Source organism: Thunnus albacares, chromosome 8 (assembly GCF_914725855.1).
Source record: "Thunnus albacares chromosome 8, fThuAlb1.1, whole genome shotgun sequence".
NCBI classification, from domain to species: Eukaryota; Metazoa; Chordata; class Actinopteri; order Scombriformes; family Scombridae; genus Thunnus; species Thunnus albacares.
This window is the reverse complement of record NC_058113.1, coordinates 30,090,750-30,115,553: the sequence shown is the minus strand read 5'-3', so window position 1 is coordinate 30,115,553 and position 24,804 is coordinate 30,090,750. Positions and strand designations below refer to the sequence as shown.

The window sequence follows — 24,804 nt, the reverse complement described above, 5'->3', positions numbered from 1 at the left end:
TGTGTGGGCTGCTGTATGTGTGTAACAGCTTCACAAATGTGGAGATTTGCTGCATATTTCTGTTGATATGATTGTAAATTGAATCTTTATATAAATTAATCGAAAAAAAATGATCGAATGTGAAGGTGATAATCAGTAGTTGCAGTTGAAATTTCAGAATAATTTTATAGGAAATGCTCTGTAAAGAACTGTGTAATATGTCAAATAGAGATGATGTTTGATTGGTTCACTTCCAGTTTGTTTCCCAATCTATTAGTCTTTTAGTCTCTTTGCCCAGTAGGTCAGTTGAGCATGCAGAAATGTGAACTTTGTCCAAAGGTAAGCATAATATTCAACGTAGTATATGGAGAGTAGGTTTCAAATATGAATGAATGAATATTTACTCAGGGTTTAATCAGGAGGAAATGGCTATTTTCCCTATCATTAGTACCAAATTACACAGTTCTTTCAAGAAACTGCTTAGGAAATTATTAGAAAATCATGCCCTCATAAAATATAGCATTACCCATATTTCATGCTTAGCAAACAGGATGGAAAGTTTACAGTAGCCACAACCCAAAGGCAGCTGTATGTCGGTTGCACCTGATAACAGGCTGGTGAATAAATAGGTTTGTTTTTGAGTGTTTTCGAATGTTTAAATATGAATGTTTTTTGAAACCACCCACCACTTCAACCTGTATGTAAGTATGAGGGTCATGGCCTAGTAAAAAATTAAAAACATGAGAGTTTTAGTGGCTGTACATACAGTTTTATATAAATAAACACTATCATACAGTGAAACAAATTCAGTCAATTACATACAGAAAGTAGAACCAGAAGTCTTTAAGACAATGTTGTGAATATCTAGTTAAATGCCTACAAAATAACAATACACCTAGTTTAAACAAAATAAAAGGCAACCTCTGATGATGTCTACTCTCAGTGAATTTAATGAAGCATCCATAGAAGTAGTTTTAGACATAATTCCTGTAGCAGTGACTTCATGGATGAATTATACAGCTGTAAAATAATACAGCAAATAGCATAAAGAAAATCAGAAATAAACCCATTGTCATGGCTGTCATTGCCTTTAGCACAGTTGTGAAGTTCTGTGTTTCTCTGTGCATGTTCTCTTTGTGTGTAGAGGACATTGTACTTCCTTTTTTTTATAAACAGTCGACATAAGGAAGACATGTTGTGAAACCTGTACATTTTCAGTATTCAGGGTGGTGATAAGACTGATCTTAAAAACAAACTTTCCTGATCTCTAAACCAGACATCCTTTGATGCACAAAATCAATGAAACAAAAGGAACAGCACTTGGAGTCATGAATGTTGCACAAGTTTTACCTTACTTCAAGTGGACTTTAACTTTTAAACATGTTGGTTTTCAGTTTCATTTTCCACATAAATCTTATTTTACTCAAAATGTCACATAAAGCCTTCATCTCTCAAAAACCCTTGGCATTCAAAATGAATTGAAATGCTGATCATCAGTAACCATAAATGTTGAAAATGTTCTGTCTGTCTTGCCTCTTACTACACTTCCATGACATTTTTTAATATCAAACCCTCGTCATATGTTGGAGTCATCTTGTATTCTCACACGACAACCATCCGCTCACAGAATGGAGCAGGCGGTGCTTCGCATGGGCAGGTTGGTGGGCAGCTTGGCGTACTGCTGCCTGAAGCTGTTTCTCTTGTTGTTAAGTAAAGGACCCGGGTTCTCCAGCCCATCAGCCGGCGACAAACTCTCCGGCATTGCGTTTCCCTGGGGAACATCCAACTTTGCCCCCTTGTTGTTCTTAGTCTTTTTGGCTTTCTCCTTTTCCTGAGGCTCAGTTGAAATGACGGGGAACTCATTAGCAGCCTCTGGTGGAGGCATGGTGTCCAGTGGAAGGTCGCTGGGGCTTGGCTTCCCCTCTGCTTGCTCCTCGCTGCTGGTGATGTGGAGGTTGGAGGCCATGCGCTTGGCATTGGTGCTTGTGGAACTAGTGCAGTTACACATTAGTACAATTTCACAGTGATTCACAATAGAGAGAGACATCAGAGACAGTATACCTGTAATTTTGCAGTCTGAAAATACATTGTTTCCATGATAGGAATGATAGTTGTACAAATCTTGGTTTCTTGGAATCATTTAGTCTGTAATTAAGCCCTAAAAGCAAATAAATCTGTCGGTGGAGTTATGTTATTTCAGCTATTTTCGATCAAATCAATACATTTAAAGTCCCCTTCCACTAAAAAAATGTGTTTTGCTTGTTGTTAATTAACTTGGATGTTTGACCTTCACTCTGCAGAATGATGCATTTACACAGATTAATAGGTGGTTCTCACTTTCATCTGTTAAAAGAGGAAACAGTGCTTTCCTTAAACCGCAACGCAGGGCACCATTTTAGGACAGAACTATTTCTTGTTGTAAATGAATTGTGGAAAGTTTTTGCAGTGCAGTATATCTTGTCTGTTTTGTTTCACAATGTTCTTGTGCTGCTTCAGTAACCCTAGAGGTTACACTGCCCCATATGGGTAAAAATGTTGTTTTCGGTGGTCAGCATGACTCCCTCAAACAAACAAAACGCCTGAAACAGCCGTTCAGTTTGCTTGCTGTCTGGTGCTGCGGGGGGCAATAAGCGCAGCTCTGACTGAATCAACAGAGGACATGCTGAGTCTACACTGTGTATAGAAGAAAAGTGATTCTTTGGTGCTGACTGCTCTCCCCCTGTCTACTCACCCATTAGAGCTCTTATCCTCAGAGTCTTTCTGTTCACTGCTGTAGCGCAGCTCTGCCGGGGTCTTGAATGATAGGTCTTTCTTTCCTTTCAGCCAGTACGTCTTCATGTAGCCTTTACCCTGGAAAATGTTGGGGATAGATAGAATGTTTTGATCAAAAATTCTCTATATATATGTGTTGGAAAGAACATTTCATCTAAAATTCATTGATCAATATTATAAGACTTGGAATGTCAGGTTCAAAACGTCTCTCAGCTGGCTCAAGATAATGAGTATCTTCATTAATACTCAACAGGAAGTCTCCAAGGGACGGCAGGTATCATATTTTTAGAATTATACACCTTATCTTGGAAATAAAATATGTTGAGTATTATAACTACAAGACTGATGAAAAGCATATCATATTAATCATAACGCACATCTCAATCAGTGGATAAGAAAAGCCATCATTTGCAGAAAAAAATGACACATAGTAGAAAGTATCCGTCTTTAGCTGGTATTAACCACTCACCTTTACAAAGATTTTGCCCCTCTCCTCAATGATATAGGGCTCATGTTCCAGGTGGTCTTTGGTGGTCTGACTGATGTGTATCTGCATGCCCTGCTCAGACAGACACACATACAGACAACTACTGCTATAGCTGGGTATTGAAATACAAACCCCTTTTTTTTTTTTTACTGAAACTTTTTAAATCATCAAAAGGCAGTGAAAAATATTTAACTTATTAGACACTTAAAATGAGAGTTCATTCAGAGGTTTCGTCCTTTGGAGGAAATTAAGCCTAAACAAACTGCTTCCTTTTTCATTTATTTTCTGTTCATCATAGAACAGATTTCCCACTCAACATGACATTAACTTCTATTACTGTAAGTAATGGAAAGCAAATGAAGTGATTAGCCTGTTGCATTAACTAAAAAGCAGCATGCACAATGGCACCATTAAACAGAAAATGGTTTTCTATACCAATCTACATGAATTTGACTGAGGGAAATTGTTAATGTTATTGCAGTTCTTTATACCATCGCTGTGGGTTATTTAGCACATTTTGCTGGGCTATGGGTTGTTAAGTATGTTAGTGTAGTCACCACTCCGTTGCTCTCCATCCTCGAGGCTGTGTTCACAGTGTCGCCGAACAAACAGTAGCGAGGCATCTTCAGGCCCACCACGCCAGCCACCACCATACCTGAGTGGATACCTGAGAGAGGAAAAACACTTCAGCATGATCTGATTTATTCATAAACTGCCTGAATCTATTTTTATTGCAGCTACTGTCAAATTTCCCAACAAAAACTGGTTTACATCCCATCATTTAGCTTGCACTCATCACCTAGCCAACATTTATCCAGACACTTAAATTCCAAGCTTGTCATTATACAGTAAGCAACCAACAGCGACTGCAGCAAGGGTCAAAATAATACATTGTTTCTCTCCTGTGTTAAGAGTGGAAAGTACAGTTGCATCATCATCGCTTCATGTGCTGCACCTCATATTTCACGTTGAAGGTGCAGCGGTTTGAAAAGGTTATTGTTACTGCTTGTCAACATAACCGTAATATATTGGTGGTTGGTTCGTTGTCTGATGCTAATGATTCAATTGTTGCTTTCCAGCCTGGACTTTAAGGAGATTTTTCCTGCTGTTGAGAGTTTGAAGGTGTTTAGCATTGAGATCATGCTACATTTTAGCTCTATGCATGCTGGGATAGGCTACAGCCCCCCATAGACACTGATATGGAATAAGTAATTTACAGAATGGATTGATGAATGGATGTTTAGAACACATCGCTTTGTCACTTTCACTTACTATCACTTACAGACGATAAGATCGTTATATGTCCTACAGATAATGTTCTAACATGAATGATAGCCATAAATTATTTAATCCTCCTTTAATTCAAAATATTAAGTCACTAAATTACATACCCTTAATTTCCAGCTGCCTGGTGGTCTGAAGACCCCAAGTAAAATAATCAAAATAATTAAAAACTTCCATATCCATATTGGGAAAATCTTTTTTTTTTCTTTTTTACAAACAAAACATGACAGCACAAGACAAGCAGGAGAACTAGACTACACTAGAAAAAAAAGCAAAACAGCAGCAACAATAACGACAGCAACAGAAAAAAAGCATAATGTTTGGCTCAGATTTTCTTATTGTAGTACATGTGTGTGTGTGAGTTTGTGTGGGCAAAAGGGGGAGATGGTATTAACTAAAGGAAGAAAGAAAGAGAAATAAGAAAAACAAAATATTTATCTTCCCTTCCTTTTTTTTTACTTCTTATTTTTGTTCATTTGCTTGCTTGTTGTTGCTTGCTTGTATCCTTTTTTTATTCTTAATTTTAAATTTTTAGCTCTTTCTCCCCTTCTCCTCTTCCTTCCTTTCTTCTTCTTCTCTCACCTGCTTTAGGCCGCCACCGGGCTCGAAGGATGTGGCTGGCCTGTTCCGGGTCAGATCCTCTTTATAACAGCCCCCATTCCTACTGGAGGGGTCTGTTCAACTGTGTCTGAGGAGCAGCTTTCTATTTGAAGAAGGGCTTAGCAGGGACCAGGTCCTCTGACTCCAAACATATTTGGAAAATCTTGTTTGCTCCAAAAAAATGTCAGTGGTCAGGGTTGATTTCAGAACGGCGACCCTTTGAGGCGGTAGGAAAGTGGTGTCTTGATTTACCCGAGACCTCTGTTTGAAGGAAAATCCTTCTATTGTGCCCCAAGATCTTAAGATTGTATTTTTTGGATCCATTACTTAAAGGTGGCAGTGGTTGAGTGGATAAATAGCCCGACCTCTAACTGTCTGAAGTACATGGATGAAGACACTGAATCCCTACCAGTTCAGAGGCAGTCATGTGTGGCCTACCTTGAGCCATGGCTTCCCCATAGACAGCAACAGGCAAACCTCAAAACATCAAAAGAATCCGGATGCTTTATCACAGTTGAGCCACTAAAGTGCTACTCACCGACTCTGATCTGGATGTTATCCCCAGTGGAGGGGTCTTTAAGGTGGTCGATGGAGCTGAGCATATCCAGGGCCATATCACAGATGTGGTGTGCATGAAAAGTGGTCTTGTTGGGAACGCCCGCCACCACCATGTAGGCGTCACGGATCGTCTCCACCTGGACACAATTTACAATTTACAATTTCATTTAGCAGACGCTCTTATCCAAAGCGACACATGGACACAAGGGAGAGTGACAATTTCTAAACTGTGATTATATTGTGAATAGATCTTTTTGACTTATTTTAACTCTACTCCTTCATCACTCTTCCCCTTCTTGATGTATTTTCCAGGTGTTTTTGCATCTTTAATTTCTTACTCAGACTAAAACACACCAGAATGGGTTGTGTTTGTATTTTTAAATAAGTACATTTACTGTATATTATACAGTTAGACTGATAAATGCAAATGCAAATAGCCCTTCAACTGCAGATTTGCCTTTTTGAACATAGCCACATAAGTATGGCATGTAGAACCTTCAATTAAATTTTTGTATTTATTTATTTATTGGTTTCATTTTCACCTAGGTTTTAGTGAAATGTGTATGCCCCATGGTGTTAAAAATGATGTGTCAGACATTTCTCTTAACAAGAAACAGGAAAATTAGGTCAGTATCATTTTAGATTCTGAAAATATAATTAATAGGCTTCAAAAACCAACTGAATGCAGATGCAGCTGATGTGTGCTGCTTTCCTGGACTGACCTTGTAAACATTATGTTTCTCGCTGAGTGTGTCGAAGACGATGTAGATCTCATTGAGCATGTCCACCACCTGCATGGGTGTGATGTGGATGCAGATCTCGTTAAACTTGACCACATCGCTGAACAGGATGGTCACATCTGGGAAGACCTGGGACACAGAGACGTACGTAAAGTTGTTATAATCTCACACTGAGAGCAAAGACCAGTATACTCGTTGGGTAACCACGCCAGAAAGAGATGCTTGTGAGTCATTCGAGCACAGTCAGTTACAGGTTACTTGAGTCATCAACTGGATGTTTGTATTTTAATGTAGGTGGATATTTGTTCAGGGTTAGTTTATATTGATGTAATTTGGGGTTTGGAAATCAGTTTTCTCAGCTTTCTTTTTCATGTGATGAATGTTATATATAAGTAAATGAAATCACACCACATTGTTGAGAAGTTGTAACTTCTGCAGTTGAATTCAAATCCAATTATTCAAACTTTACAAAGGTGTCGTTTGCTTGTGAGAAAATGTCAGTTCCATTTCCTGTGGAGTTCACGGCTAAGCTGAGGCTACTGTTGCATGGCTAACCTCAGACTTCCTTGTGGCAAAGCTTGACGGAACAAAAAGTACTCGAGATGCAAGACGTGTGTTTCCTGTGAGTGAACTGGGTGCTTTAGTTACAACATGTTGACTAGAATAGCAGAACTCCATAAGCACAAAAAATCTCTGGCCTTGATGAGGGCTGCAACTAATATTATTTTTATCGATTCATTTGCAGATTGTTTGTTTTGTCAATTAATAGATTCATCTTTGAGTCTATAAAATGTCAGAAAAAAGGAAAAGATCCCATCAAAATTTCCCCCAAAGCCTCAGTTAAGTGTTGTTTTATTTGAACAAAAGTCTAAACCCCTAAGATATTCAGTTTATTTTCATATACAGTATGACAAACAAATGCATCAAATAGTCAAATTTGACCGGCGAATTTAAGCATTTTTGCTGAAAAAATGGCTGAAATGATTATTCCATTATCAAAATAGTTGCCGATTTATTTTCTGACAACCGACTGATGGATGAAATGTTTCAGCTTTAACCTCAATTAAACTAAAGTCAGATTATTGAGAGATATTTGGCGGTTTTGGAGAAAAAGCGTTGTCATGTACCTGGCATGTTTCCAGTGCGGTGATTCCCTTCCTGAGGCGGTCGGCCACAGCTTTAGGGATCATGGCGTACAGCAAGGAATCTCCTCTCTTCTTCTCTTCGTCCAACTTCTTGATGATTTCCTGCAGCTGAGCGTACTTTTGTTGCTCCTAGAGGGTCAGAAAAAAATGGACGGAAAAGTCTACAGTTACATTCTCACCTCTCTTAAAGCTCAAAAATCCCTCTTTGCCTTCTATAATCCTCTTAATCCACATCTCTCCTGCATGACTGAAGTGGATTTAATGGGTGAAATCAATAAGGGAGCAGAGCTTCCATCTGAGCTCACCTGGTCAGGCTGTTTCATGCTGAGCAGTTCTTACATTGTGTGCACTTAGCGTATCATATACTGTAATATGACCTCTGCTGAATAATATGCGTATTATAACAGAAGAGAATATGTACAACCTTAAACTGTCTTCTTTGTCCATGGGTTTTACTAGGAGTTCCCTCTGTTGAACAAAACTCATGACTTTATTAGTATAATACTTTTTTTTTTCTTTTTTTACCTGATCGAGCGCCAGCTGTAGCTCAGCCGATTGCTGTGTGCCGGCTAAAATCAGCTCTCTGCTGGAGTCATGCAGGTTCAGATCGTTCACATACACACCCATCTTTATCATGTCCTCCACTGTCTCAATACTGCAAGAATAGAAACGAAGAAATTGATGTAAGATAAGATCAATGTACAATGACAGAAAAGCAAGAGGATGTAAACTGATGCACTAAATAGTCACACAAAAGCCTAATCTCCAGTCTGATTTCAGTGATGAAAAAGTACATTTCAGATTAAGTGTCAACACACACAGATGAAGGCCAGGGTAGAATATGGATTGTTTTTTTCCCGCAATGGGAATAAAGTGACCTGCTGCTTTGCAGCACTGTTACAGTTAATAACACTAAATTGCAATTGTCTTTAAAATACCCTAAATTCTCAAAAAAAAAAAGGCCAGTATTCACAAAATAGCCCAGCTGGTGTTGTTGTCTGTAGCAGCAACAGATAATGGCTTGTCCTCAATATACTGTGGGCTTGGAAAAACAGAACAATCAGAACAATCTACTAATCTGTTTCCACAGTAATAACTCTGTCGTGGTTCCGTCCCAGTCTGGCTCTCTGTTCCTCCACCAGTCCATCAGATGCTCTCTGAGTTTTTCCCTGTTTGTTGAACTGGACTGAGTGACAGTTGGCCCTTGAAGTTGAAATTGAAGTTTGCTTTCACACCAGTTGTGAAACGTGACTGCGGAGTTTGAAACACCTTGAGGATGCACCACACGTCTTCTGTATTTACATTTATGGCATCTAGCGGACGTTCTTATCCAGAGACTGACAGGTGTTTGTTCAATGGCTGGACTGTCTTTAACTCATCCTCAACACATTATGAAAAAGTTTGTTAAACATTTGTTTCTGTAGATTTGGATCATTTGCATTTACAGCCTCTGTGTGCCATGTTAGAAGAACTACATCATCATGACATTATAAATACCAGTTTGCAGGTTATAGTGTACTTGTGTATTTAAGTTTATTCATGCATATTCTTAGATGGGCTTATTGGATATCTAAGAGGATTGTGTTTTGGGGTTTTTTGGTTTTCTATTTGCACTGTGTTTTTCCTCCTGTGTCTTCAGCCTGTTTTTCTTTCCACACTTCGCTTCACACCTGCCCTGCATCAGTCTCATAAGGCCTGCTTTGCTCCTTGTGTCTTCCCCAGCCTATCAGCTCCTTTCCCATTCTCCTGTTCCACCTGCTTCTCATCCCTGTGTCAGTTTAGTTTGTATTTAAATCCTGGTTTTCAGTTTAGCGTTGTTGAATCCTTTGTTCAGTATTGTTCAGTTCGGTTTCGCTTTGCCTGCACTCTTGAGTTCTGTTCTCGAGTTAAGTAAATAAGTTATTCTTCAGCCTTGCTCAGCCTGCAGTTTATTGCATTTGGGTCCACCTGCTGCGCTCCGCATAACAACAACAACAGCTACTAATGTTCACAGCGAAAACCAGCAAAGGAAGTAAAAGAAACACACCCTGTCAACCTCTAAAAATATTTGGGTGTGAAACAGATGAAGGAAATGTTAAGTTCACAGAGACGTTGCACAGCAACAGCAAATTAGAGCAGATAAAAAAAAAAAAAATACCCAAAATATACCAAAATATCAAATACACTTAGAAACAGGGAAAACCAGAATGAGAGGTCTTTCTCTTCTCTCCTAAATAACAATAACAAAAACACAGAAGGTCCCACTCTGAGGTAGACCTGAGAATAATTCACCTAAACTGACCCTAATAGAGAATACACCAACTCTGGCAGCATCATGATGTAACTCCTATTTACCAAGCGTCTTGAAAATAGAAGCAACACCGGTAATTCACCTCAAAAAACACCTTTTTTTTCCCTGCGATGAGTATGATGCACCTCATGATCAGAGCTGATAGCGAGTCAGCTCGGATTCATTCAGCTATTAGACACATTGACCCAACGCACAGGACCCTTCCTGACCTGATCAGATGAAATTTAATTTGGATTCGGGTGCCCGGCTGGGTTTCGGTTACTGGGAGTGGTGTATATAGTCAAAGCATAGGCTGTTGTCTTACATGGGTGTCCCCAAGAAGATGAGGGAGTCCCACTGGGGGACATACTTCATCTGGCCCTTGAGGTGGAGAGGCTTCTTTGGTGGCTCCCGCATGTCCTCGAAGATTGTCTCACTACATTTTCCTGAGAAGAACCATGAAGGACAGGTTGTCATGATTATCGAAGTTCAAAAAACATGGTAACAAGACATTATATTATTATTGGATAGGGCATCTTAAAACAGTTGACCTGTGCACCTGTGTTAAACCCAAAACCAGTCACATGATAGGAATGTAAGAGACGTTTTTTAAAAAAAGAGTTAACTGATAAATACTTTTTCGCAAAGGTTAGAAAGTAAATGTAAAATGTTCTGACCGGTGACGGTCTGGAATGCCAGCAGTTCAATATCCTCCCCTCCAGAGTTGGCAGAGCTGTTGTATTGGGTGAGAGCACTGCTGTACTCTTGGTCCGTGCCCTTCATCTCCTCCACTGCCTTCGGCTCTGATGGAGGGCAGACAGCAGAAACGGTGAGAGGACGGATGACCGAACGAACCGAGATGTGAGTTAACCATGTGAGTTAATGAGGGCTTAAATGTGTGAGGACGGCGCGGTGAATTCCAATCACACATTCCAGTCAGTCGATGGCAGAATAACAATATTCAAAAGGAGAATATATTAAAAATTCATCACTTTATTATAAGTTCTGTTCTACTGTGTTCTTCATAGTTATGTTCCACATTATGTCCAAATCAAAATGTGTTTCATTCATACGCATAACATTAAAATACAAATTATGATTGTCATCTTCTCTTGAAATGATTACATCCTTAGCAATATACTTCAAATCTTGTATTTCTTATTTCTTCTCTTCTCCTTTTACTCTGGCCACAAAATTAGTACAAAAGTTCTATTCAGACTGTTGGCATCTTGTTTTGTTAACGTACTTTGCATGCAAAATGTATTTCAATTTACACTGTATGTATATGAGCTGTGAAGACACTTGCATTTAATTTTATAGTTATATGGACGATAGTGGTTTGGCTTTTCAGTTTGATATGCATCCCCCCTGAATATATTATAGATATTTTATTTTGTTCTCCCCACATAAAATAACAAGACAGAAATGAAGGTTGATGACTTGATGGACATATAGCAATTCCTTCCATTCGACATGTACTTTTTTTCATACATTATGCATCTGAAATGCAGAAAAATAATTGCATCGGTACCTCTTTCTTCTTCCCTCTTTGCTTTCTCATTCTCCTCCTTCTCCTCTGGTTCCTCTTTGCTCAGTTTGGGGATGTTGACCTTTTGCTTGCTCTCCACCACTGCTTTAGACAACAGCTCAAACACATTGTTCAAATGGGTGTAGATCTGATGAGAGTAAGCAAGAGATTTTTGTGTTGCTGAGCAGTGACGACAAATAAAGCAAAGGCGAGTTAATGTACCTTTCAGTCAGTGAGTCAACACGTCTTTGATTTAGGTCACACGACAAATATGAGAACTAAATTGCAGAGCTGTCTCCAAACTCACATTGTCCCAGCTGAACTCCAGCATCGGCCTGACCAGAGTGAACTCCTCGTTGACCTTCTTGCCCTGGAGGTCAGAGAAGACCTCTTTGAGGCCGTCACCGATTCGATACATGGTCATGTCACGGCGGAAGATAACGCTGAAGGGGAACATGTCAAAAAAGATACCTCGCTTCATCGGTAGCTTCTCGTAGCTCGGCGCTGTCTTCTGTTGGGGCATGCGATGCTTGAAGGCGGCATTGTCAAAGTTCATCTTGTAAACCTGGACAAGTAAAGGAAAGATATTGAAACCTGTGAGATATAAGTCAATGAGTATTAATAGTTTGTGGTGGGATGTTTTTCTTACTACAGTTTACATGGTCACTGATGTAATAAAGCCCACGTGTATCATTTTAATGGGTTCTCAGTAGGGAAATTACTCAGAATATTTTCGGGGCTTTCCTCTTGCTATTGTTGTGCGCTATTTGCCCTTAAGGGTAGAACATAACATTGAATGACTTCATTTATTTCCTCTTGTGACATTATGTGTAAAGAAATCTTTTGCTACATCTAGCTTTTCTCATCAGAAAGTTATACTGCTGAAAATCGATTGAAAATCTTAAAATACCGTGTTTTTGGTTGATCAGAATGAAGACACAAATCTTGTTTCTATACATTATTCCATACGTATTTCTAAAGAAAGTAAAAAGGTACCATTTTCTAATAATGCATACTTTAAAACTAGTCTAGTAGTTGTAACTAATTGTAGTTATAGATTAGTAATAAGCTATTAATAAGGACAACTTTTGGGCTGTCAGGTCACTGGAAAAAAGCCCCCACCAAAATATTTTTATTAACACCTTGTTAAGATGTAGATTTCCTGAACTGATGGATTATATGGGAATAAGCCTTTATTAATGACTTATTCGTCTTCTAATAAGCCATCAAATTTGATGTTATACATATTAGTAAGTCACTGATAAAGGGTTTTCCACTCTAGAGCTCATCAAGTCTGCAATTAAACAATTTCGGTAAAAGTAAAAATAGTCCTTATTAGAAAGTGGACCCCATTAGTTGCTATATAAGTGCAACTTGGGTTTGTTTCTTCATAGCAAATTAAATATGGTTTCTTAATTTAGATTTTTGAATAGTGAAGGAATCAAACCAGTGACTGTCAGTTTAAGGGACAAACTCTGGAAACAATGGCATTGACACTGATGTTAGTTGATGCTAGACAGTATAACAACACACGGTTGCACATTTCAGATTTACTCTGCTGTAAATTATGAGTTTACCCAGGGTCCCTTCCCAATAAACACTTCATCTCCATCCAGTAAACACTTGCTGTCTGGCGTCTCATTGAGTATGATGGAATCATTTCTATGCTGATAGAACTGATACACGGTCAAGGTCAGATGCCCCATAGTTTGACTGATACTTGACCTAAGGCCGAGTACATACCACATATGTCATTTTTTCGGTTTCCTCTTTAGACAAGATTTCCACTTCGATGTCTGTGTTGTAGAATTGGCGCCCCACTTGAGAGAGCTGCCCTGCGGGAGTCAATAACACACACCGGTCATGGATGTGTAGAGGTCAACTTGGCTTATAAGGGATTCAGTCAAAATGGTCTTGTGTAAGCTTAATTTCAGATCAAACTGTGGAGGTAAGTGGAACCTCTGTTATTATTTTGTATCAGCACTTTGCCCTGATAGATTAATCCTCTTTCATTTTTGCTAATTTTCACAAAACCCAGACTTTTTAAAATGACAGGAGAAATTGAAGAGGAAAATGGGCAGAAAACACCAACGCTAGAGCTTCTGATTATGCACCAGAGTCCAAATAATAAAGAAAGGTGAAAACGGTCTATTGATAATGATATTCACCTGTTATTTAATATTGCAAAATAATACAATTATAACTGAATATGATCAGCTCGAAAAGTACAGTGCAAGTCTTTTTTTGCATGTTTTAATCCATTTTCTACAAATTATATATAATCAAATATAATTTACATTGCAGCAGACTATTTTGTACAGCACACTCTAGTGTTATAAATGTGTCTTTCAGCCTTTCAATTGATTTTACATCAGTATGAACTACATTTGCAAAGAGTTGGAAATTGTTAGATTGTCCATCTCAGTGAATATAATTTTACTTTTTATGCCTGTATGTCACTGAAGTTAAATCATCTTTTTGTGCTAATGTAGCTGAAAGTGCAGATTATTTTTTACCATAAAGCATTACAACTTAACAATAAAACTTTGCCCTTGCATTGTCTGTCTCAAGTTAAAATGCTCTAGAGGTTTTGATTTTCATACTCTAATGAATGGAAACCTGTAGCTGCCTGGAAGGTAGGAAAAATTTATAATAACATTTAAAATTAAGGCATGTTTTGGAACGTGGTGTGCTGTAATCAAGTATGTGTAATTTGTATTAAATGAGCTAAAACAACTTGGGCCTTTATATTGTTTCTGTTCCTGTGTGAATGTTTCCAAAACTAGCCAAAGACTTGAACTGAAAAAAAAAACTTTTCCATGAGCAAAATGCATCCCCCCTTGTTAACATGCCATCACCTAGTAGCAGGGAGAGAGACTGCAGGGGCAGAGGGGTTGTTTAGTAGAATATGAATAAAGTCTAGTCTGCGACTGAGGTTTGTGCAAGTTAGAATCTGTGGCCCCGACCATGGCTCTGAAATATCAGTAGCCTAACTGTGCTGTGTATTGATAAATCCATGGAAAACGGCACAATTACAAATCCGACTGCTATTTCCGTGGTGCTGAAGTTGCAGACAGATTTGTAATTGCACTTTTTTCTCTCAGTCCCACCCTTTTGTCAGTTTCATCTTAGATCTATAATATTCTCTAAACTATATACTATAAATACTCAAGTCTATACTATAGTGTCACCTTCATGATCAAAGTGACAAGTAGCAACATGTAATGTTGCTGAAGAGCAAGAGGATCATAGAGACACACTGCTGCCTGTAGTATTCCTATAATATTCCTGTAATATTTCTATGATCATTCAGTAGCATCTGTGCTGTTGAAAATACACCTCCAGACAAAGCCACTTCTGTAACAAAATATTTAAGGGGAGACATAACTGCAGATATAGTTTTTACTATAGATGTTAGGTGTAACCTGGGAGTGGAGCAAGTAATGTGACTGAAGAAATTAACCTGCACTGACTGCTCCACGCTCAGCTGCTACAGTTAAAATTTAAGGTAAAGTTTATACCGTCTAGTTTATAACAGTTTATTAAAATGCTTAATGTCCACATAGGCCTACACAAAACATGTATTTAGCCTAATAGTAGTTGTTGAATCAAAATTATAATTGCAATTATAATATCAAGAATTAGCTTAGGCCTGTATGATAATCCTGAAGTCCTAGGGTCAGGGTACCCTCCCATTGGGCAATCCCTCTTGTTAAAAATAAACAAATCATACTGCCTATCCCAGCATGCAAATGGCAGAAACCCACATAACCACAGAGTGAATATGTAATTGGGTTGGGGTTGAGGACCAAACCTGGTTTCCTGTTGATGTGGTAAACTGTTTAACCCCTAGTGTTTCCACCGCTGTGCCTTTGACTTGTTACCTTTGACAAACTGTGTGAAGCCCTTGCGGGTGCTGCGGTAGTGCAGTGTTAGGCTCGTCTCACATTCCTCCTCCACACAGAAGCTTGGTGGCTGCACTTTGGGGAAGGAGAAGCGAAAGTACTCGTGCAGGTTGTCCAATTCATTGATGAAGTCACGCACGTTTCGTCCCAACACCTGAAAGACATGGAGCATGGGGATATTTAAACAGTAAACAAGAGTTGTAGTTTATAATATTAATAATATTCATTGGAAAAGTATTTTTCATGTTGTCAGAATACTACTACAAGTCGTTTTAATCTATGTTAATGTGGATTAATGATATAATGTAAGTGCCAGGAGGAAAAGGTCAGATGAACTTGGTATGGATTGAATCACACATATATTATTGATCATGTTTAATCAGTCAACAATAGAGAGAAAAAAGGAGGACTTTTATTTATTGCTGTTAGCTAAAGACAATCAAATGAAGGTCACTTAATCACCTTCAAGATCCGCTCATATCCATAGTTTCCAATCCTCTTGACCATATAGACCCCGAAGGCGTACATCAGCTCATCATGGGTCTTTCCCAGGACCTCGCCTGCTGCCTTTGCCAACCGCAGGATCAGATTGTCACTGTAAAGACAATTATTTGTTTTTTTGTATTGAGTTAGCGGCTATTTGTTCCGATGAGATTAACAAAAGCCAAAAACTTAAATAAGTACAATTAATCAAAACCAAAAGCAGGAGTGAACATAACATCATAGAGTTTCTAAACAGTCTCCAAATATTTGCAATAAAAATGTAACATTACAAGCTTCACAGATGTGTAATTATTACTGTATTATATTGCATTGGTGGCACAGCTGTTTATGATATTGTGTCGACATTGTGTAGTTAACTATTTCAACTCTCGATAGTCAGCAGTCCACCTACAGACTAAGACATTGGACACTAAATAGAGCTTTGTCTAATTAAAACAATTATTTCCTGAATGCAAGTGGCAGCCGTTGTTTTGCACTTTTTTCAGTTTTTAAACAATGCAATCCAACAATCAGAGCACTGACAGTTTGTTGTGCTAATATACAGTATGCTTGATAGTTCTCAATCTGTGCCTAGACAGTCTTTTTCCAATTAATACATCTGTTCATTGCTGTTCAAGCTAAAAAAAAATCAAGACTTACTTGTACATCTGATGTCTGACAAACTTGAGGTGGGGTATCTCCGCTCGATTCTCAATCAGTCTCCACACATCCTCTCCGTAGGATTCATTAATGTAATCGTTCACTGCTTCCAAATACAGGCCGTACATCTTCAGAGGGTTGGGAGACCTCCAGACTGCTGCCCAAGTTAACTGCTTAACTGAGGAGAAACAATATCCAGTTGTTGTTCCTGTGGTCGTCTTCTGAGATTAAAATTAAACATTATGCTCATGTACACAGATTAATTTCAGTGCCAAAAACAAAGTTAATGGCGTACTATTCTATCCTCCTGCATATGTTGAAGGAAATAAATATAATTTTTACCTGTGTCACACACAACCTCATGAAACCTCAGGTAACCTCCTCAGACACCAGCTACATCTAAGAAAAGAGCAAGATTCTCAATAACTGAAGTACTTTTTAAGGAAAAAAAAAAACACACCAACTGAGGCTGTTGTGCATGTAAACTGCTGCTTGCTCTAAACTTACTGTTAGATTTCACCGAGCAAATACTAAGCTACTGAAAAAAACATCACAGGAAAATCAAGCAGCGTGTAATGCTCTCATCTCATCAGTTAACTACACTGGATAACAAATAAATAAATAAATAAATAAATAAATAAAACCGAAATGTTAAAAAAAAAAAGGGTGCAAAGGTGAAAAGAGAAGTCCCCTTACCTGCAGTCCCTCAGTGCTTTGTTGTCCTGGGCTCCAACTGCCACGGCATTGCTCCCTGCTGAGAGTGTCCACCTGCAGCTGACATGTGCGCTCTCCCTTGACACTCGTCTGTCAGGTCAACAGGTGACCTCGGGCCAAAATAGCAGCACCAAGGCATGTTTGTGGCAGGTAGCAAAGAAAAGACTAAAGAAAATGTTTTTCAGTCTCTCAGCTGCATGTACTGTCAACCATACTGGGTCTAATTTGTAAAGTATTTGTATGGAGATAAAGTCTGTGGGTGGCTGTTACTGTATTCAGGAATCCCTTCGAAAAAAGACACTTAGTTTCTGTGTAATGTAAACCGCAGTGCTCTATGTGAGGCTCATTATCCGAAATTAGCCTGTACCTCTTTTGCAACAACTCATTAGGGCTACCAGGTTTCTTTGCTAATTACTTCAAATTTGAATAATTACAGTCAGGTGCACATTTAACTGACAGCCTTTGTGCTAAGATTGGCATATGAAAGGTTTTGTATTGTTTATTTGTGAAGTGAAGCTGAATGAATCCTTTCCAAACATTCAGGTCTCCTGTCAAGGCTGCCACTACCTAACGCCAATCAGGAAAGGTTGAAATGTGATAAACATTCATGTTTTGACTCACTATGATCTCTGTCTTGAACTGTGAAAACTATTATTTTCATTGCTAAAAGACTCTCAACCAGTGTGGCTGATGCACAGTCTTAAAGTGAAGTGAAATACATACTGAGCACAGGATAATTCAAGGTAAATGCTCCACTTTTCTCACAGTATCCACTAGGGGGCAATGTTACAACACTCTTGATTTATCACTGGTCTATTCAATGCTTCCACTGGGCAAATGAGCTTGAAAATTAGAAGACGTGTGACTCTGGCCTTTTGGCAAGTCCAGACAAGGAAGATAAGGCATTCTGTTATTTTATGACATTTGTGGCCTTTTATATCTCTCATGCTGCAAAATATACAGACCTGACTCAAAACATAATTTCCCTTCATAAATAGGCAACATAAGGGCATGAACAATGAAAATGACTCAACTTTTTCCTTTTTTTTTTTTCATATTCTGACCTGGAAGGTTAGAGGGCTCACACCTATCATGTAGAGACCTAATTAGGAAAACGCTTTCAGCCAGAATTGCTTTATCCAGCCACCACTTTCCCCCTCACACCTACACTCCACCAGGGAACCAAAGGTGTGCCGACAGCCAGGCTGTAATACCAGCTCTGAGCGATAATGAGCCGCTCGCTGTTCCATTTCTTGTGTGGCTTTTTTTGCTTCTTCTTCCTCCATTTCCTCAGCCTCCCCAGTGTTCCCCTATTTGCCAGGTGCTGCTGTCTGTCTTTAATGGCCTCTAGTACGACTGTGCCACACAGCGGCCTGGGAGGTCTGCCGCTGCCTCTTAGCCGGGGAACAGAGGTAGATAACAATGTGCTGATGGTGCCAACCATAACTCCACACAGATGCCGCGGGCTCTTTCATTAAAGATGACATGACTCATCTTCTTTCACTCCGCCAATATTACACCCTGCCTTCCTTCCTTCCCACAAAGAAAGAGGTGCTGCTGTTTCAAAAGGTGTCCATTCATGTCATTTTTCAAACGCTAACAGGGAGCCAAGGAACACCTCCCTCCCATTGTCTGATGTGAACAACACAAACACACACAGATACACACATGCATAAACGGACACGCAGCCCCTGTTTTCCTGTCCCTCCACCATATGTGCGGGTGTCATATATGTTTCCTGTCTGTCCCTGCTTGTTATCTTTTAAAGGAGTTATCAGGCTCAGCCAGCCTAACAGAGGGATGATCCAATCTCTGGGGAATATCAGGGTCACTGGAGGAAACCATGCATAGTCTGGCCTATTGAGCTCCTGCAAAAAGTGAGTTGATATCATTTTTATATTGTCAAAGCAGGAAAAGAGCTCACCATTCAAACACGGGCCATTGATCAAAGCGTCAGCACGGAGCACACGCAGGTTTTTGAAACATGTTGACTGAGTCAGACCGTGAAAGTTATTGGGTGACAAACTCACACCATAAAGCAATTCTAATTGTTAACAACCAGCAGGTCCTCCAGATACAAGTGTAAATCCCTTCGCTGTAGCAGGAAGCTACAGGGATGAGTCCTAGGATGTGGCAAAATGGAAATGTCTGCCTCCATGGAGGAGCTGTAACTGTTGTGACCTTGCGGTTGAATACTTAAAGGCATACTATGTACTCCTCCCTGGCTCAACGACACCAGGGTGAGCTGAGTGCATGAACGAGCGGTGGTCGAGCAAGCTAGAGAGTGAATGAAAAGGAAGAGGAAGTAGCAGCAGTGAAAACAAAAAACAAAAAAACAAAGCAGTGAATCAGAGAAACAAAACATTATTTTCTGATTGTTTCATGGCAGTTATGTTCTAAAGCACACACACAAATAAACACGCCCACACCTTCGCACAACCCTGAGGGAAGGTGCCGCATTACCAGATTTTGGCCTCTCTGCTCTGTGTGTGTTTGTGTGTGTGTGTGTGTGTGTGTGTGTGTGTTTGTATGTATGTGTGTGGAGCTCAACCCCACCCTTGGGTGAACAGACACAGACAGAGAGCAGAGGAGAGAGACGAAGAAGTAAACATCCCATTTGCGCCGCTGTTTAAAGCCTTTAAGGGAACCAGTGAGGCACATAAAAAAACACAGTGATGTAACCAGGTTGCTTCGTTTTTATAGAGTCCCGACCTCACACCCTGCGTGCTGTTATTGGCTGGGGGCTACACACCCACTTCCCAAAGTTTGACACCCAGAAACGTCTCAAACTCACTTCTAGAGGGTCATAAGTGATGATTGTTTTTTTTTTTTCAGGAAAATCCTACATAGTATGCCTTTAATGGGAGTCTTTATTTATCCCACCTATCCTATCTCTCTATCCCCTCTCTCAGCGCCCAACTCTTACCTCCCCTCCTCCCTACTGCAAAAGAATATGCCATATATATTTCCCCTGCACAATCCCATGATACCTCCCTCTTATTGGTTTTACTGTAGACACAGCAGGAGCTGGGCTATAACACTACGCTAGCTGAATGCTAACGATGTCGGGGCATCTTATTGTGGTTTTATGCAGCAACCAAGGGCCTTTCTCTCGCTGTATTTATAGCTCCTCTGTGAGTTCTCCCCCATCTCTCTCCCTCCCTTGCTGCTTCCTCTCACTGTTTCTTTTCAGTTTCACCTGTCAGCATCTCTATCTTTACCCCAGTATCCTTTACTACATCTGCTACTTTTCTCTTTCTCACTTTCTCTCAGCAGACCTGCTCTCAATCTCCTGTAATGCTGGCTGTCTCCAGCTCTCCGTCATTATTAAATGCAGCATTTTGGCGTTATCAGTCCAGATTATTGTTATGGTTTGTCACATCCCTGAACAGCCATGTCCGCCCTCTCTGTCTCTCTCTGCATTTGCTTAATTAAATCTTCCACCGCTGTTTAAAAAAGTACAGTACGTGATGCGGGGGTCGTTCGTTGTTCCTCCTTTTTGCATTGATTTCTACGTGGCATAGTCTGGTGAAGCTAATAGCACCTGACCATAGGCAGCTTCACATTCACTCTGCCTCTCTATAGGCCCTTTCAACTGTAGCCAATGATATACAGCGCTTTTGGAGGTGTAAAAATAGTGTCAAATCCCAACAAAGGCAATTCTAGAACGAAAGATACGAGAAATGTAGACGGGGGTTGCATGCTGTTTGGAAAAGAAAGGAAACTTAGGGTTCCACAGTCTGCATATAAATATTCCATTAACTTCAGCTGGCTCCATAACGGTATGGCAGTGCAGTTATGCATTCAGTGCCTAGAATTTGAAATGAAATTATTGTGGAGGTGGAGGTGGAGAGGGAGGTAGTGGTGGTGAAATAGCCGTTTCCTTTCTTCTAATTTTCTCCTCTTCCCTCTTTCACCCCTTTGCCTTATCACGGGTGACACTAATCCAATTTCAGCTCTGCTTGTGACAGCTCTAACGTGGTTTTGTGTACCCATTCCACCCCCCCTGTGTGCACTCACACACACAAACACACGTATAATGCATGCACACTCTGAAAAGGTCACATACAGTTTCCAGACATACACACAGTGTGTGCACACAGATGTGCATGCATGCTCATATGTCCAAACGTACACATGCACATATGCAAAACCTCAGTCCATTACTGCACACAGTACACAGACTAGTGACACACAATCTCCTTGTAGCTGTCATTTGCCAACACCAACTAGCAAGCAAGATATTAGCTCTATGATCTGTGATTTTACAGTCAAACCTCATCTGAAACCAGACAAATCCAGCAGATCTGCTCAGCACTGAGAGGATTCAGATTCTGATCCAGGCTCAGGATGAATACAGAACTTAAAGGGACAGACATAATATATATATTATATTATTATTATTAATATATATTATTATATATATTATATATAATAATTATATATATATATATATATATATATATATATATATATATATATATATATATATATATATATATATATATATATAGGATATATATATTATATTTATCATATGCCCACTGTTCAGCAGGCATAGGGTGTCCAGTAGGGGCTGTTAGCCGACAGACCCGGTGATTAAAACCGGTAAAAACACTGAATAAAACAGTTTCATGTAAAAAATCAGTGTTTCTCTGATGCTATTCAACTGGTACGGGACTTCCAGCAGGGGCTGCTAGCTGAGCTGCTGCTAACGTTTGCTCAGCTTGTTTCTCTGATAACTTAAGATTAAGACGTCCGATGACCAAAATCCTTCATCTGGTTAAAATATTTAGTTGAAAACGACCAAGATCTAAAAACTTTATCATAAAAATGTGGCTTAAAACTGAATAAAAGTCAATTTATATCAGTTTCTGTTGAACAACCACAACACGAACTTATTATCTTGTATGCGTTTACTCTTTGGTAGACGCCATTATGGAAAACAGTCACAACGCCGATGTATTATCTTGTAGGTGTATGATCTTGGTGGATGCCATTGTAGCGGACAACCACAACACCGACGCATGCACATTGCATTTCGTCAAATTCCTGCTTTGAATCGCGACCCTCTGGAGGTAAAGAAAATGGATGGATGGATTACACAAAAATAATTAATGAATATTACATTTATACATTTTTTCCCCTCACAGCACCACATCTCAGCTCTTCATGAGTTTGTGGTGTGGTGTGACAACTCCTGATTGGAAGTGACCCTCTCCAAAAAGCAGAAGGAACTAGCTGCGGCAGTCATGACCACTATCCACGGGAGGCCTGTAGAAATTGTTGAGGAATATAAGTACATGGGCACAATCTTTGATAACCTGCTGCAAATTGCCTCCAACACAGAGGAGATCCTCAGGAAACGCCAGCAGCAGCAGCAGCACCTCCTGAGGAAGCTCAACTCCTTTGGGGTCAGCAAGGACATCCTCACATTTTTACTACTCCTTCATTGAAAGTATCATGACATTCTCCTTCACCTGCTGGTTCCACTCCATCAGCCTCCAGAACAGAAACTGCCTGCAGAGCACAGTCAAAGTCTACTCCAAAATTATTGGACTCCCTGTCAGAGCCCTCTCCGACCTATGCGAGCAGCAGATGCTAAGGTCAGCTGGCAGGATCCTACAGGACCCCTCACACATCTTGTACCCTGTGCCTGAGTGGCTCCCCTCAGGTCACTGGCTTCGTTGCCCAGGCTGCAGGACACAGAGGAGAAGGGCAACCTTTGTCCCCAAGGCTGTTCAGCTCCTCAACTCCCAGCCATCCCTGTCCCTCTGCTCTGCCCCCTGCCCCTCCCCTCCGATGGTTTATGCACTGAACCACTTCTCCTACACACACACTCCAACTGGCTCGGACTGATGCTGCTGTCATTGAATTACTATGCAACTATATATTATAGAGCTACCCATCAATACATACACTGTGTATGCTATTATACTATTATTCTCATGTCATTATAATTATCATGTGTACAGCATTGTGCCACATCATACCGCTTTATACTTGTTATTGCACTAATATTTATGTTATTATTATATATATATTGATATTAATTGCACTAATTTATATCGATATTGATTGCACTATTATTATCATTCTCACATTATCATTATTATCATTATGTGTACTGCATTATACTGTTTTATACTTTTACTGTACTATTATCAGTGTCATATCATAATTATCATGATGTACAGCTTATTTTTGCATTTTTACGTATGATACTAATGTCATATTTCATATCATATCATATATTGTCATATTTTTTACATATTTTATTTTCTTGATATAATTTTTGAATTATAAATGTGCCTTTGATTGGCATTTTACAAATCTCTGTGTAAACGTAAAAAAAAAAGAGAAAAAAATCACACAATCAGTGTCGCTGGTTGTATAAATGTTTTACTAAAAGTTTCTTTCTCTCACCTTATATTTCATCTCCACCTCATCACATCACCTTCAGATCGCTTTAGAAAGACATATGGATGCCTGGTCTGAAGAATGCATGAGGTGCGCACATTCTGTGTTTATAAATACCCGTTTATGTGCAGGAAATGGAGTGTGCGTGATTTTTGTGTGTATGCATCATTTATGCATCTGGCCCCAGGAGTGACTGTGTCCTTGTACTCCCAACACAACATGCGGCTGTGTTGCATTCAGTCTCTTGGGGCTGCTGTTGGTGGAGAAATTAAGTCTCTGTGTGCCTTATATGATGGATTTCTCCCTGTTTGATTATTGAACGTCGGTGCAAAATTGTGAGATTAGAAATAAGCCTTTGGCTTTTTGATTCTGAGTGACTGACATCACAGCCTAATGTTTGCCACTGATGTTTTAGAAACTCCATTGTAGCTGCAAGACATGAGAAAAATACACCTTCAAATAACAAAACTGGCCCAAAATGGGAAGTATAAACCTTAAATTGTTCTTTAAAGGTACAAAATAAATGTCAACAATGTTGTTTTCACATTTTTTTAACATAAGAAATGTTACAAAAAGTAAAACAGGCCTATACTTTTAATTATGATCTGTTGGAAAATACAGAAGTGCTAATTTTTCATGTACAGTTTAAACTCTTGCAACTGTCACATAGAAAATGTGTCATTTGTTCAGATGCTAACTAACAAAAAACTAAGGACCATGTAACCATGTAACTTGGGCACAGGCTGCTGTTTATTTCCAGTTTCTTACCAACAGTCCTTGCTGTTTGCATAATCAACTAGTTTATGAGCCTGAAAAAAAATACTTACAACTTAATAGCAGATCAGAAAATGCTCACATGTCATGTACCTGACAAACAGTATCCTGATGGTGATATAGTCATCAGTACAAGCAAAATATTTTTTCATTTAGTTTGATGAAAATTGTAGATATACTTCTTATTTACATTGTTAAAAACTGACAGATCCTGTCTTTAACAGGATTTTCAGTGAATTTTCACTTTAAATCGTGAGTCAATGCATTCATCGCTATCTGATAAGCAAAGACAATCTTTACAGGCACTGTGTAAACAAAAGTTGCCAAGAAAGCATTTTCTTTCCAACCAAGGCATTAGTTAAATGTATTTATTACCGGAGTAACTCCAGGCTGCTGACAGATGCTGCAGCTCTGTGTTTATTTCACAGATCGTGATCGTGTTATTAGCAGGCAGGAGACATCGCATCACTGCAGAGGGTGAAGTGA

General features: G+C 39.4%; 1 protein-coding gene across 1 annotated transcript; it reads right to left on the bottom strand.

Annotated features, from left to right (window-relative positions):
- Positions 1 to 740: 740 nt before the first annotated feature.
- On the bottom strand, positions 741 to 18,909 carry LOC122987244 (soluble guanylate cyclase 88E-like). Its single transcript, XM_044359029.1, has 18 exons — positions 17,107 to 18,909; positions 16,753 to 16,809; positions 16,411 to 16,588; positions 15,730 to 15,862; positions 15,247 to 15,421; positions 13,106 to 13,197; positions 11,670 to 11,927; positions 11,366 to 11,510; positions 10,512 to 10,637; positions 10,160 to 10,280; positions 8,091 to 8,220; positions 7,548 to 7,694; positions 6,403 to 6,549; positions 5,661 to 5,817; positions 3,796 to 3,905; positions 3,221 to 3,310; positions 2,711 to 2,829; positions 741 to 1,970 (listed from the first exon to the last, which is right to left on the bottom strand). Exons 3-18 carry the CDS (start codon positions 16,536 to 16,538, stop codon positions 1,601 to 1,603), a joined length of 2,448 nt encoding a protein of 815 aa, XP_044214964.1. The 5' UTR covers positions 16,539 to 16,588; positions 16,753 to 16,809; positions 17,107 to 18,909; the 3' UTR covers positions 741 to 1,600.
- Between the last annotated feature and the right edge of the window lie 5,895 nt (positions 18,910 to 24,804).